Here is a 13445-nt window from a genome sequence, read left to right as displayed (position 1 = left end):
AAGGGCAACACACTCACCACTAAATAGTGACAAGGCAATTTGGCAAGCAAATGCCTCTCCTGGTAATGCCCAAAAGTGGTTTCAATTAAATTAGAGCCATGCACAATATCAGTGACAATCTAAGACCAATAAACATATTGGAAGTATCTGTGTCATGTTGGAACCAGCATTATAGCTGATGTATTTCTCTTTAGACCTACTGTATATGGTGCACATCTGACTTAAGACCTGTTTTAGTAGAGGGAGGGATATTACTCATAGATTAACTTCACTGTTCAAAATGCTGTTATTCGTTGTTAAGTGAGACACCATCCATCACCACAACTATTCTTCATCTTTTATGAATGAAGTAACATGACAAAATAAACACAAATGATAACTGGCTTGACGTAATTGGCGTTGGCCAAAGGAAACCACACCACTCAAATAACCCTAATCATGTCCCATAAGGCCACACCACACCGTAGCAGCCTGTGTGTAACATGATAAAGCTATCAGGTAAAGACCTGGCTAGTATTTTAGTTACACCAGTGAGCTAGGCTATTTCAGCTCACATGCTCAGCAATACAGACTACACCAACTGTTGCTGCTCTGTAGACCCATTGCAACCTGTGAAATATCCATTTGAACACATTTGAATATAACAATGTTGATTTCAGATTGAAATATAATTGGAAATGGTTGTCTATGAATACTTCGATGAGATTGAACAAGTATGCAAGACAATAATGTGAAGCCAAAGTCATGTACAGTCAGCATTGGATAGAACAGTGGTGGTACTAGATAACATTTTTGTTCAAACAAATTAAAGGAGTAATGCAGAGATGCGCAAAAATCGTTCATTTTAAACGTACATTTTAATAAAAGTTCAACAGCTCACAAGTAGTTATTCATCTTGCCATAAGGCAGCACTGTGAACCTAACACTCACAGAAAAGGAATGCTTTGATATCATTTTTCTCATTTTGGTCAAGTTATTACCATGTGTGCTTTACGATTCACAAAGGCCACCACAGTCTAGAGCCATCACATTTAGGTCATAGAGTTAGCAGCAGGAATTTACAGCCTAGTCTGTGACAATAACAAATGTCCCCTATTAAAATCAATTTTAATAGCATTTCTGTATAGGTGCTATTTGGAACCAGAAAGAGTTCTATCTGATCTTAAATGGTTCTATCTGGAACCTTTTTTTCAGAGGATTCCCCCATTGTCTTACGTCAGATAGCGCGACGATTCCACCTGCACTGATCGGTTGAGGGGACAAGCGTTGCGTAGGAGTGACGCCCTCTGACGTAAGACAATGAGAGTGTAGTGCCTCATGGCCGTCGTCAATTTATACAGAACATACCATTTCCTTCCATTGACACATGAGTAAAACCGTTTCAACCAAATAGATTCTATGTTATAGAATAAAAGTTGAGTGATTTAAACTAGTCAGTCGAGGTGAATAGCCCACTACTCTGTCTGGTGGAGGTACTTTTTGTAGGCTTGTTTATCGTCATCCTCTTCTTTCAATCTCTTACGCATAGCCTTTTCAATTTCCAGCAGTTTCACATACAGGGCCTCTGACATGTCGTCGTCCATGTCCATCTGAAAAACACAAAACAGCAAAGCCATGGAAGAACAACCTAGATAACGTCCCCTTTTAAACCTAAACCTAACACTATAACATAACATAAAAACGTCTAGATAAGCTTTTTTCTTTCAAATATAATTTGTTTCAAAAATGTATTTGTATTTATTATGGATCCCCATTAGCTGCTGCACTCTTCCTGGGGTCCAGCCAAATTAAGGCAGTTATACAATTTTAAAAACATTACAATACATTCACAACAGATTTCACAACGTATTAAGTGTGTGCCCTCAGGCCCCTACTCTACTACCACGTATCTATAACACAAAATCCATGTGTACGTGTGTGTACAGTGCGTGTGTGAAGCTAAAGCTAGGACATCGGCCCTATCAGGCTGAAACAGTAATATAGAACCTGTTCACACCTTCACAGATGTTTTATCTTAGGCCTAGCGTTCCAAAACTTTCTACGAGACACACTCACTTGTCGAGGCTGCGTGTAGTTGCTCCCCATGCCTGACGTCAAACTGTGGTACTTTGCTCTCGGATCCAGGGACTCCGGTTTTTGCAGAAACAGCGAGTGCTGTAAAAGACGGGATGACATTTCCGATTATGAAAAATCACTCAAAGGAATTAGTATAAAAAAATGTTAAGCTGTTGAGAGTGACATACAGTGAGGGAAAAAAGTATTTGATCCCCTGCTGATTTAGTACGTTTGCCCACTGACAAAGAAATAATCAGTCTATAATTTTAATGGTAGGTTTATTTTAACAGTGAGAGACAGAATAACAACAAAAAAATCCAGAAAAACGCATGTCAAAAATGTTATAAATTGATTTGCATTTTAATGAGGGAAATAAGTATTTGACCCCTCTGCAAAACATGACTTAGTACTTGGTGGCAAAACCCTTGTTGGCAATCACAGAGGTCAGACGTTTCTTGTAGTTGGCCACCAGGTTTGCGCACATCTCAGGAGAGATTTTGTCCCACTCCTCTTTGCAGATCTTCTCCAAGTCATTAAGGTTTCGAGCCTGACGTTTGGCAAGTCGAACCTTCAGCTCCCTCCACAGATGTTCTATGGGATTAAGGTCTGGAGACTGGCTAGGCCACTCCAGGACCTTAATGTGCCTCTTCTTGAGCCACTCCTTTGTTGCCTTGACCGTGTGTTTTGGGTCATTGTCATGCTGGAATACCCATCCACGACCCATTTTCAATGCCCTGGCTGAGGGAAGGAGGTTCTCACCCAAGATTTGACGGTACATGGCCCCGTCCATCGTCCCTTTGATGCGGTGAAGTTGTCCTGTCCCCTTAGCAGAAAAACACTCCCAAAGCATAATGTTTCCACCTCCATGTTTGACGGTGGGGATGGTGTTCTTGGGATCATAGGCAGCATTCCTCCTCCTCCAAACACGGCGAGTTGAGTTGATGCCAAAGAGCTCGATTTTGGTCTCATCTGACCACAACACTTTCACCCAGTTCTCCTCTGAATCATTCAGATGTTCATTGGCAAACTTCAGACAGGCCTGTATATGTGCTTTCTTGAGCAGGGGGAACTTGCAGGCGCTGCAGGATTTCAGTCCTTCACGGCGTAGTGTGTTACCAATTGTTTTCTTGGTGACTATGGTCCCAGCTGCCTTGAGATCATTGACAAGATCCTCCCGTGTAGTTCTGGGCTGATTCCTCACCTTTCTCATGATCATTGCAACTCCCCGAGGTGAGATCTTGCATGGAGCCCCAGGCCGAGGGAGATTGACAGTTCTTTGTGTTTCTTCCATTTGCGAATAATCGCACCAACTGTTGTCACATTCTCACCAAGCTGCTTGGCGATGGTCTTGTAGCCCATTCCAGCCTTGTGTAGGTCTATAATCTTGTCCCTGACATCCTTGGAGAGATCTTTGGTCTTGGCCATGGTGGAGAGTTTGGAATCTGATTGATTGATTGCTTCTGTGGACAGGTGTCTTTTATACAGGTAACAAACTGAGATTAGGAGCACTCCCTTTAAGAGCGTGCTCCTAATCTCAGCTCGTTACCTGTATAAAAGACACCTGGGAGCCAGAAATCTTTCTGATTGAGAGGTGGTCAAATACTTATTTCCCTCATTAAAATGCAAATCAATTTATAAAAATTGTTACATGCGTTTTTCTGGTAATCCCATGAATACCCAGTGCCGTCTGAATACCCTGTGGCGTCTGAATACCCTGTGGCGTCTGAATACCCAGTGGCGTCTGAATACCCAGTGGCGTCTGAATACCCAGTGCTGTCTGAATACCCAGTGCCGTCTGAATACCCAGTGGCGTCTGAATACCCAGTGCTGTCTGAATACCCAGTGCCGTCTGAATACTCAGTGCCGTCTGAATACCCAGTGCCATCTGAATATCCAGTGCCGTCTGAATACCCATTGCCGTCTGAATAGCCAGTGCTGTCTGAATACCCAGTGCCGTCTGAATACCCAGTGCCGTCTGAATATCCAGTGCCATTTGTACTGGTGCATCAAGGCTCAGACCAAAATAATCCTAAACAGCTTCTATTTATATATTCCTGCTATCAGTCACTTTTCAGCCCTGTTTATTTGTACAGTGCATTCGGAAAGTATTCTGACCGCTTCACTTTTTCCACATTTTGTTAAGTTACAGCCATATTCTAAAATCGATTAATCAAACGTTTTTCCTCATCAAGCTACACACAATACCCCATAATGACAAAGCGAAAACAGGTTTTTATAAATGTTTGCACATCTTTCTATTCTGGTTAGGGCCAGTTTGTGCTGTTCTGTGAAGGGAGTAGTACACAGCGTTGTACGAGATCTTCAGTTTCTTGGCAATTTCTCGCATGGAATAGCCAAGAATAGACTGATGAGTTTCAGAAGAAAGTTATTTGTTTCTGGCCATTTTGAGCCTGTAATCGAACCCACAATTGCTGATGCTCCAGATACTCAACTAGTCTCAAGAAGGCCATTTTTATTGCTTCTTTAATCAGCACAACCGTTTTCAGCTGTGCTAACATAACTGCAAAAGGGTTTTCTAATGATCAATTAGCCTTTTAAAATGATAAACTTGGATTAGCAAACACAACGTGCCATTGGAACACAGGACTGATGGTTGCTGATAATGGGCCTCTGTACGCCTATGTCGATATTCCATAAAAAATCAGCCGTTTCCAGCTACAATAGCCATTTACAACATTAACAATGTCTACACTGTATTTCTGATCAATTTGATGTTATTTTAATGGACAAAAAAATTGATTTTCTTTCGAAAACAAGGACATTTCTAAGTGACCCCAAACTTTTGAACGGTAGTGTAAGTATTTAGACCCTTTGCTATGAGACTCGAAATTGAGCTCAGGTGCATCCTGTTTCCATTGATCATCCTTGAGATGTTTCTACAACTTGATTGGAGTCCATGATTTGAAAAGGAACACACCTGTCTATTTTGGGTCCCACAATTGACAGTGCATGTCAGAGCAAAAACCAAGTGATGAGGTCGAAAGAATTGTCTGTAGAGCTCCGAGACAGGATTGTGTCGAGGCACAGATCTGGGGATGGGCACCAAAATAATTCTGCAGCATTGAAGGTCCCCAAGAACACAGTGGCCTCCATCATTCTTAAATGGAAGAAGTTTGGAACCACCAAGACTCTTCCTAGAGCTGGCCGCCCGGCCAAACTGAGCAATCGGGGGAGAAGGGCCTTGGTCAGGGAGGTGACCAAGAACCCGATGGTCACTCTGACAGAGCTCCAGAGTTCCTCTGTGGAGATTGGAGAACCTTCCAGAAGGACAACAATCTCTGCAGCACTCCACCAATCAGGCCTTTATGGTAGAGTGGCCAGATGGAAGCCACTCCTCAGTAAAAGGCACATGACAGCCCGCTTGGAGTTTGCCAAAAGGCACCTAAAGACTCTCAAACCATGAGAAACAAGATTCTCTGGTCTGATGAAACCAAGATTGAACTCTTTAGCCTGAATTGCAGGGACTGGGAGACTAGTTAGGATCGAGGCAAAGATGAACAGAGCAAAGTACAGAGAGATCCTTGATGAAAACCTGCTCCAGAGCACTCAGGACCTCAGGCTGGGGCAAAGCTTCACCTTCCAACAGGACAACGACCCTAAGCACACAGCCAAGACAACAAGACAACACAGGAGTGGCTTCGGGACAAGTCTCTGAATGTCCTTGAGCGGCCCAGCCAGAGCCTGGACTTGTACCCGATCGAACATCTCCGGAGAGACCTAAAAATAGCTGTGCAGCGACGCTCCCCATCCAACCTGACAGAGCTTGAGAGGATCTGCAGAGAAGAATGGGAGGAACTCCCCAAATACAGGTGTGCCAAGCTTGTAGCGTCATACCCAAGAAGATCTGAGGCTGTAATCGCTGCAAAAGGTGCTTCAACAAAGTAAAAAACTGTTTTTGCTTTGTCATTACGGTTTCCCGGACACAGATTAAGCCTGGTCCTGGACTAAAAAGCCATTTCAATGGAGATTCTCCACTGTGCATGCTTTTAAGTCGAGGGCTATGCTGTGTATGGGAAACCAACCCACAAAGATATATCACAAACTGTCAATATGTAAATAATACATATCTGAACTGTTTAGACTAGTTTCTGCGACACGTACCAAGGCTCCTGCTCCATTGTATGGTGTCAGTGTGAAAGTGTTGGTGAAGATTCTTATCTGTTCATGAAGACAAACATGTTGAGTAACAATACAAGTCTATGCAAATCTGCTTTTCTGGGAAAATCACAAGACCACAACAAATAATGTCAATACAATACTACCGTTACAGTAAGGTACTTACAAATAATGTCAATACAGTAAAAGAGTAAAAGAAGACTAAAGAGTAAAACCAACTTACGAGATACATGATAGGCATGATGAGGGTCCAGAAGAAGGAGGGGAGGATTCCATAGGTCAGATTGGTCATCACCAGCCCTGGACAAATCACTGACGAGTACAGCCCCTGTCAATCATGTAAAACATGTACCCTTATTGGTTATCAGATACATGACCTGAATATATGAGGTAGAGTTTTACTAAATACTGTATAAGTGTCATGAAGCTTGACATTATGAACAATGACAGAGGACAGCATTGAGGATTTAGCATAGACAATCCACTCTCTCACCAAGTCAGGACCTAGAATGGATCCGCCACAACCCACCAGTGGCTCCTGACCTACCATTAGGCAAGCACTGCTATGTACAACTGAGTGAATGTGTACCTCACCTAGTACACGTCTCTTGCCAGGACCCAAAATGGATCAGCCACAGTCCGCCAGTTTCTCCTGATTTACCAATAAGGGAACACTACCATGTGCAACTGAATAAGCATGTGGCTCACCTGGCTGTTTGTTGAGGGCCAGGTTAAAAATCAGGAACTAAAATGGATCTTGCCATAACCCACCAGTGGCTCCCGACCTACCATTAGGCAAGCACTGCTATGTGCAACTGAGTGATCATTTTGGCTCACCTGGCTGTTGTTGTGTCTGTTGAGGGCCAGGCTGAGGAGGTCAGAGGCATACTTGGAGGAGGCGTAGGGCTCGGTCCCCCTTCTATGCTGGACATCGTCTAGACTGAAGGCCGAGCGTCTGGCATTGCTGGATGAAGTCCACACTAACCGGGAGGTCTGACCTGCTTGGCACAGGACTGGCTCTAACTCCCTGACCTGGACCACAGGGACAGATAATATGACATCATGTTACGGAGGGACAGATAACCTGGACCAAAGAGACAGGTGAGATTATTTTCTCATATAGAGGTTTTATTTTGACTTGACTTTTTCTTTGTTGTCCTTTTTGTCTTTGTCTATTGTGGGTATGAATAAATAAAATAAGATAAGTAAGAATAATAATAAATAATAATAAAATAAAGTTGTCACTTGGGAATCAAGAAATATGATGAGTGAAACTACGTAAATCAGAATGACCTCATGAACTATAAAAAACGAGAACGGCACATGATGGTAAACGTTGCTACTGAATGCCTGGTTAGATTGAATTCCAGCCTGTCATCTGCCGTACCTCTCACTGAGACCCAGTCCAAGGGACTAGACAGTAAGGTGCATGGACGGTGCGGCGTGGAAACAAAATGGACAAGATGGAAACAAAGATGTTTAATGGTTAATGTTGTGAATCTCTAGCCGTTACAGTGAGCTGGGTATCAATTTACCTTTGGCTGTGAACAGCAGCTGGGTTTCTTAGAGTTTCCGATATCTTTGTGCTTTTTGCTTTCTTCACCATGTGACCATGAAACATGACCTAACCAGGGAAAACTCCAGGACCTATACCCTAGTTGTACCTGGAGGTAAGGGAAAACTCCAGGTTCTATATCCAAGTTGTAATTGGAGGTGAGGAAAAACTCCAGGCCCTATACCCTAGTTGTAACTGGGGCCCTGGTCAGGTTACCTGGGCAAGGAAAAACTCCTGGTCCTTATGTTTTAATTTCCAGGCTCTGTTTCCATTTGAGACAAACCTCTCTCTGTTGAGAAATGTTACATTTTACATTACATTTTAGTCATTTAGCAGACACTCTTATCCAGAGCGACTTACAGTTAGTGAGTGCATACATTATATATTTTTATTTTTTCATACTGGCCCCCCCCCGTGGGAATCGAACCCACAACCATGGCGTTGCAAACGCCATGCTCTACCAACATCCCCTGCCTGCCATTCCCTCCCCTACCCTGGACGACGCTGGGCCAATTGTGCGCCGCCCCATGGGTCTCCCGGTCGCGGCCGGCTACAACAGAGCCTGGATTCGAACCAGGATCTCTAGTGGCACAGCTAGCACTGCGATGCAGTGCCTTAGACCACTGCGCCACTCGGGAGGCAACCATAAGATAAGATCAGATAAGACGTGACTCACCAGCATGAAGTGACCGAAGAGGTTTGTGGCGAACACTTCCTGTAGACCGTCTTTGTTGACACGGTCCTGCTGGGTCAGGAGGCCTTCTGCTGTGGCAAACATGTTGACGGCGTTGCTGCAGCACAAAGATGACATCACATCAGAGCCAGTGGTGGAAAAAGTACCCAATTGTCATACTTGAGTAAAAGTATAGATACCTTAATAGAATGTTACTCAAGTAAAATACTACTTGAGTAAAAGTCTAAAAGTATTTGGTTCTAAATATACTTAAGTTTCAAAAGTAAAAGTATAAATAATTTCAAATTCCTTTTATTAAGCAAAGCAGACGGCACCATTTTCTTGTTTTTAAATTTTACGGATAGCCAGGGGCACACTCCAACACTCAGACATAATTTACAAAAGATGCATTTGTGTTTGGTGAGTCTGCCAGATCAGAGGCAGAAGGGATGACCATGTGTTGTCTTGATAAGTGCGTGAATTTGACCATTTTCCTGTCCTGCTAAGCATTCAAAATGTAACGAATACTTTTGGGTGTCAGGGAAAATGTATGGAGTAAAAAGTACATTATTATCTTTAGGAATGTAGTGAAGTAAAAGTTGTCAAAAATATAAATAGTAAAGTACAGATACCCCCAAAAACTACTTAAGTAGTACTTTAAAGTATTTTTACTTAAGTACTTAACACCACTGCTTAATATACTTGTCCAATACATCACTTCATACTAAGTGGTACACACGTTTTGATATTGGAACAGAGCTCATATTACTGACCCATGCTGGCGATGAGTTGAGAGATGACTTGAAGGTTACCTTGAACCTTACCTAGAAAATAGGCCCTTGAAAAAAGCTTTAACGTCAATCTGTGGATTGGGCATGATCCCGGCATTAAGGTATAGGTAGTCCAGTCTGTTGTACCTGTGGAATTAGTATTAGTAAAAGTATTTATTGATGTCACATCAAACAGGATGTAGAGTGTGTATAACGCTTCAATCACACCGACTGCGTCATTGCATTTTAGGTCACCAGAAGTACATTCATTTCCAATGGAACGATGCGTTTGCCTTGCAGCATTGTGTTGCAGAGGCAGTTGCAGTGCGTTCTGTGTGGTGCATACGTTAGATTTATCTAATGTATGCATCAAACTGTATGCGTAGACGGCTTGACAGAAATGGTAACAGAAGGTGAATGTTGAACTTTTGTTGTACACATATTCCAGATGATGCTGCGTACCATTTGCCGCAATGACGCTGTCGGTGTGATCGAGACGTAAGGTTGTGTGTGTGTGTGTGTGTGTGTGTCTATGAGTATGTGTGTGAGGGGGTAATAACTATTACTACCACTGTGTGGCAGCGCGGATCACCGAGCAGACAGAGCCCACGTCCAGGTGTGTGTGTGTGTGTCTGTGACGGGTTAACAGGTCAATGGTCTGATGGTCTATACCTAGCCTTGACCTCGTGGGCGGCGCAGAGCACCGAGCGGACAGAGCCCACGTCCAGGTGCAGCAGGTCTATGTGGGCATCGGGGTGAGAGGTCAGTAAGGCGGAGCGGGCAGCCTCGGCCCTCTGCATGTTCCTGCAGGCCAGACACAGCTGCAGCCCAGCGTCCTCACAGAGCAGGCGCTCACACAGGGCCAGGCCGATACCACTGTGGAGATGGAGAGGACATAGGAGAGGACATAAAGGAGAAGCATATGGGCTTCTACTCTCCAGCGGACACACACACTTATGTACACACACACACACACACACACACACACACACACACACACACTTATGTACATGATGCACACATGCATACACACAGACACTCCTACTGCTACATAAATGCTTATTTCAATTCTATAGGTCAACTGTTATTACACAGTCAGTGGACAATCAGTGTATCACAGTCGGCTTAAGGATTAGACTGAATGACGACAAGCTATATAAGAGGGCTTGTGATTTACTGTGTAAACGTGCATGTATTGCTATAGCTTCACTACATGTGAAGCAAGTCAAGTGAATGGAACTTACCAGTTGCCAAACACAGCAACTCTCTGTCATTACAACGTAATATATTACAATATAGCAAGTGGACACACGTTCTTTAGAAAAATGTCTGACCCATATTGACTTTTTTCAACGCATATTAAATCGCTGACATGCAGTGATATGCAACATTGTATCGCTCTAATAATGAATTTATCGTAGGGGTCGTAACATTCATTAACTGACAATGACGGTCAACCTATTTAGGAATAATGTACGTACCTATTCGCACCAGTCACTAAAATCACTTTCTCCATGATGGCTCTTCTTCAATAGTGTGAAAATGGTAAAAGGTGAACTATAGCAGAAAATAATACTATGAAATGTACAACCCTCTCGTCCGATTATATGAACACAACCGTAGCCTATGCAGACACCTCTATGTGGTGTGATTGGATGACGACACAGCACTATTGGCCAATTAGATTTAACTACAGAGAGCGAAGAGGATCATGCTTCCCAAGCAGCGGAGAGCTTGAAAATCTCGAATGTGGTTGTACAGGAGTCTGTTGTACAGGGGAGAGGGGCAGGCAGTGGGAAGACACTTTCATCGTTTCCAAGTCTTGTTTAATTTCAAGATCTAGAAACAAGTTAAAGAGATCAAATAGAAATGTAGAACAAATGTGGAATGCAAAATATGTTTTAATTTATGATCAAAATGTTTTCTTTGTTGCACAATTTGGGTTTGAGCTACATTATCACTGTGTGGCTAATGCACTTTTATTGAAAAGTAGGCACATTTTTTTGCATGTTATACTTGTAAAGTGCCCCTTTGATTTTTCATTTTCAATTTTGCTTTGTATGTAGGTATGTTAGCCTGGTTACCAGTATGTTTAGCTAACATTCCATCCTTACTCCATGTCATGTACCATTAGCATGTGCCATTAGCAATGGCAATGAGCACAAGGAGTGGAACGTTAGCTAAACTGACTGGTACCCAGGCTTATGTTGCAATACTGGGCAATCAAACTCTATCATGGATTGAATAAGAAATCGGTATGATAGAGGGCCTTCAGAATTATATTAGTCTGCAACAACCATCACAATCAGGAATGGAGTCTTTGACTAGGCTACAGAACTCTCAAGAAATGAACAGCCCATAACTCTACTAACACAACGAAGACAGCGACTTTTACACTGATAGTAATTTATTTCTCAAAAACTATATATTTTTTTACTTTCAACTTTAAAATATGGAAAACAATTTTGACAGTTGAGAACATTGAAATTGTATCTAAAATTATATATTTTAAATAGTTAATTAGAAAATAGCAATCTGATTAGAAAGAGGATATCTAAGATGAAAAGTGTGAAAGATTAGGCCCAGGTAACTGTTGGCTGTGTTTGTTGTTAACTATATCAAATGCATTTTAAGTTTTACATTTGCTGTTATAGAATTAATATTTTTCAATACTTTTTTCAGTTGATAATATCTGCAATTAAAACAAACCATGTCATAAATGAGAATATCCCTTACTTATAATGCCCAAATATTTTTTAACTTCTGAAAATACAACTTCAACTGGCGGCCATGGACCTCCCTAAGACAGAGGTAGAATCTGGGGCCCCAGATTGCACCATGCTCTCTCTCACCAATGAGATCATGGGTGATGAGTATGCTGCATATGACAGCTACAGCTCCCTGTCCTCCCTGCCGTCATCACTCAGTGGAAGCTTTGCTTCGATAAGCAGCATCGACACTGTATCATCTTGGGCTTCACATGACTCCTTCATCTGTCTGGCCATTCAGATACTTCTAGAGGAGTTAAACCTCCATAACACAGAGGTAGCATCATCTGGGGTTCCCTCCATCTTCCCTGGAGAACTGTCAGTGAACTCTGTGGCCCCTCAGGATGGCACACTTGTGGCTGAGGCCCCTGGTAAACTACAGATGCCTATCAGTGATGAGGTGCTGACCTCTACCAGGAACCGGCTGCTTCCAGGGACTCTGGAGAGCACTGAGAGGGGGGCAGAGGAAAGGAGAAGGAGCCTGTAAGCATTACTAGTCACTGTTGTACTTTTTACAGTTCTCTAATATTGTAGCAAGACATCCTGTCAACACAGAATGTTGAAAAGACAAAGTTGTGAATAACTGTTTTATCCCCTTCTTTTTTTTTGTCTTTCATTTTTTCAGGCTCACTGAGTTGCTAATTAATTAGCAAGCAAAATTAAGGCAGTGCAAAATAAGAATAATCTGCATTCTTGTTTGATTAGAAGAAGAAAAACTATTACATGTTGAAGAATGTTCAGTAAATCTTTGATATTTTGTTTTGTTTTTCATTGAATTCATAAGTAGGCCTAGTGTCTAATAAGAGTAAGAACAAATAAATATATATACAGTGGGGGAAAAAAGTATTTAGTCAGCCACCAATTGTGCAAGTTCTCCCACTTAAAAAGATGAGAGAGGCCTGTAATTTTCATCATAGGTACACGTCAACTATGACAGACAAATTGAGAAAAAAAAATCCTGAAAATCACATTGTAGGATTTTTAATGAATTTTTTTGCAAATTATGGTGGAAAATAAGTATTTGGTCAATAACAAAGGTTTGTCAATACTTTGTTATATACCCTTTGTTGGCAATGACACAGGTCAAACGTTTTCTGTAAGTCTTCACAAGGTTTTCACACACTGTTGCTGGTATTTTGGCCCATTCCTCCATGCAGATCTCCTCTAGAGCAGTGATGTTTTGGGGCTGTTGCTGGGCAACACGGATTTTCAACTCCCTCCAAAGATTTTCTATGGGGTTGAGATCTGGAGACTGGCTAGGCCACTCCAGGACCTTGAAATGCTTCTTACGAAGCCACTCCTTCGTTGCCCGGGCGGTGTGTTTGGGATCATTGTCATGCTGAAAGACCCAGCCACGTTTCATCTTCAATGCCCTTGCTGATGGAAGGAGGTTTTCACTCAAAATCTCACGATACATGGCCCCATTCATTCTTTCCTTTACACGGATCAGTCGTCCTGGTCCCTTTGCAGAAAAACAGCCCAAAGCA

General features: G+C 42.4%; 1 protein-coding gene across 1 annotated transcript; it reads right to left on the bottom strand.

Annotated features, from left to right (window-relative positions):
• Positions 1-325: 325 nt before the first annotated feature.
• On the bottom strand, positions 326-10837 carry LOC311146752 (3-keto-steroid reductase/17-beta-hydroxysteroid dehydrogenase 7-like). The gene is made up of 9 exons (XM_084183316.1): positions 10672-10837; positions 9863-10066; positions 9245-9337; positions 8424-8538; positions 7030-7224; positions 6416-6520; positions 6178-6234; positions 2056-2154; positions 326-1589 (listed from the first exon to the last, which is right to left on the bottom strand). Exons 1-9 carry the CDS (start codon positions 10704-10706, stop codon positions 1455-1457), a joined length of 1038 nt encoding a protein of 345 aa, XP_084039442.1. The 5' UTR covers positions 10707-10837; the 3' UTR covers positions 326-1454.
• Between the last annotated feature and the right edge of the window lie 2608 nt (positions 10838-13445).

The sequence above is a fragment of the Coregonus lavaretus genome, assembly GCF_964263955.1.
Source record: "Coregonus lavaretus genome assembly, chromosome: 19".
Lineage (NCBI taxonomy): Eukaryota > Metazoa > Chordata > Actinopteri > Salmoniformes > Salmonidae > Coregonus > Coregonus lavaretus.
This window is presented reverse-complemented; position numbering and strand designations above follow the sequence as displayed.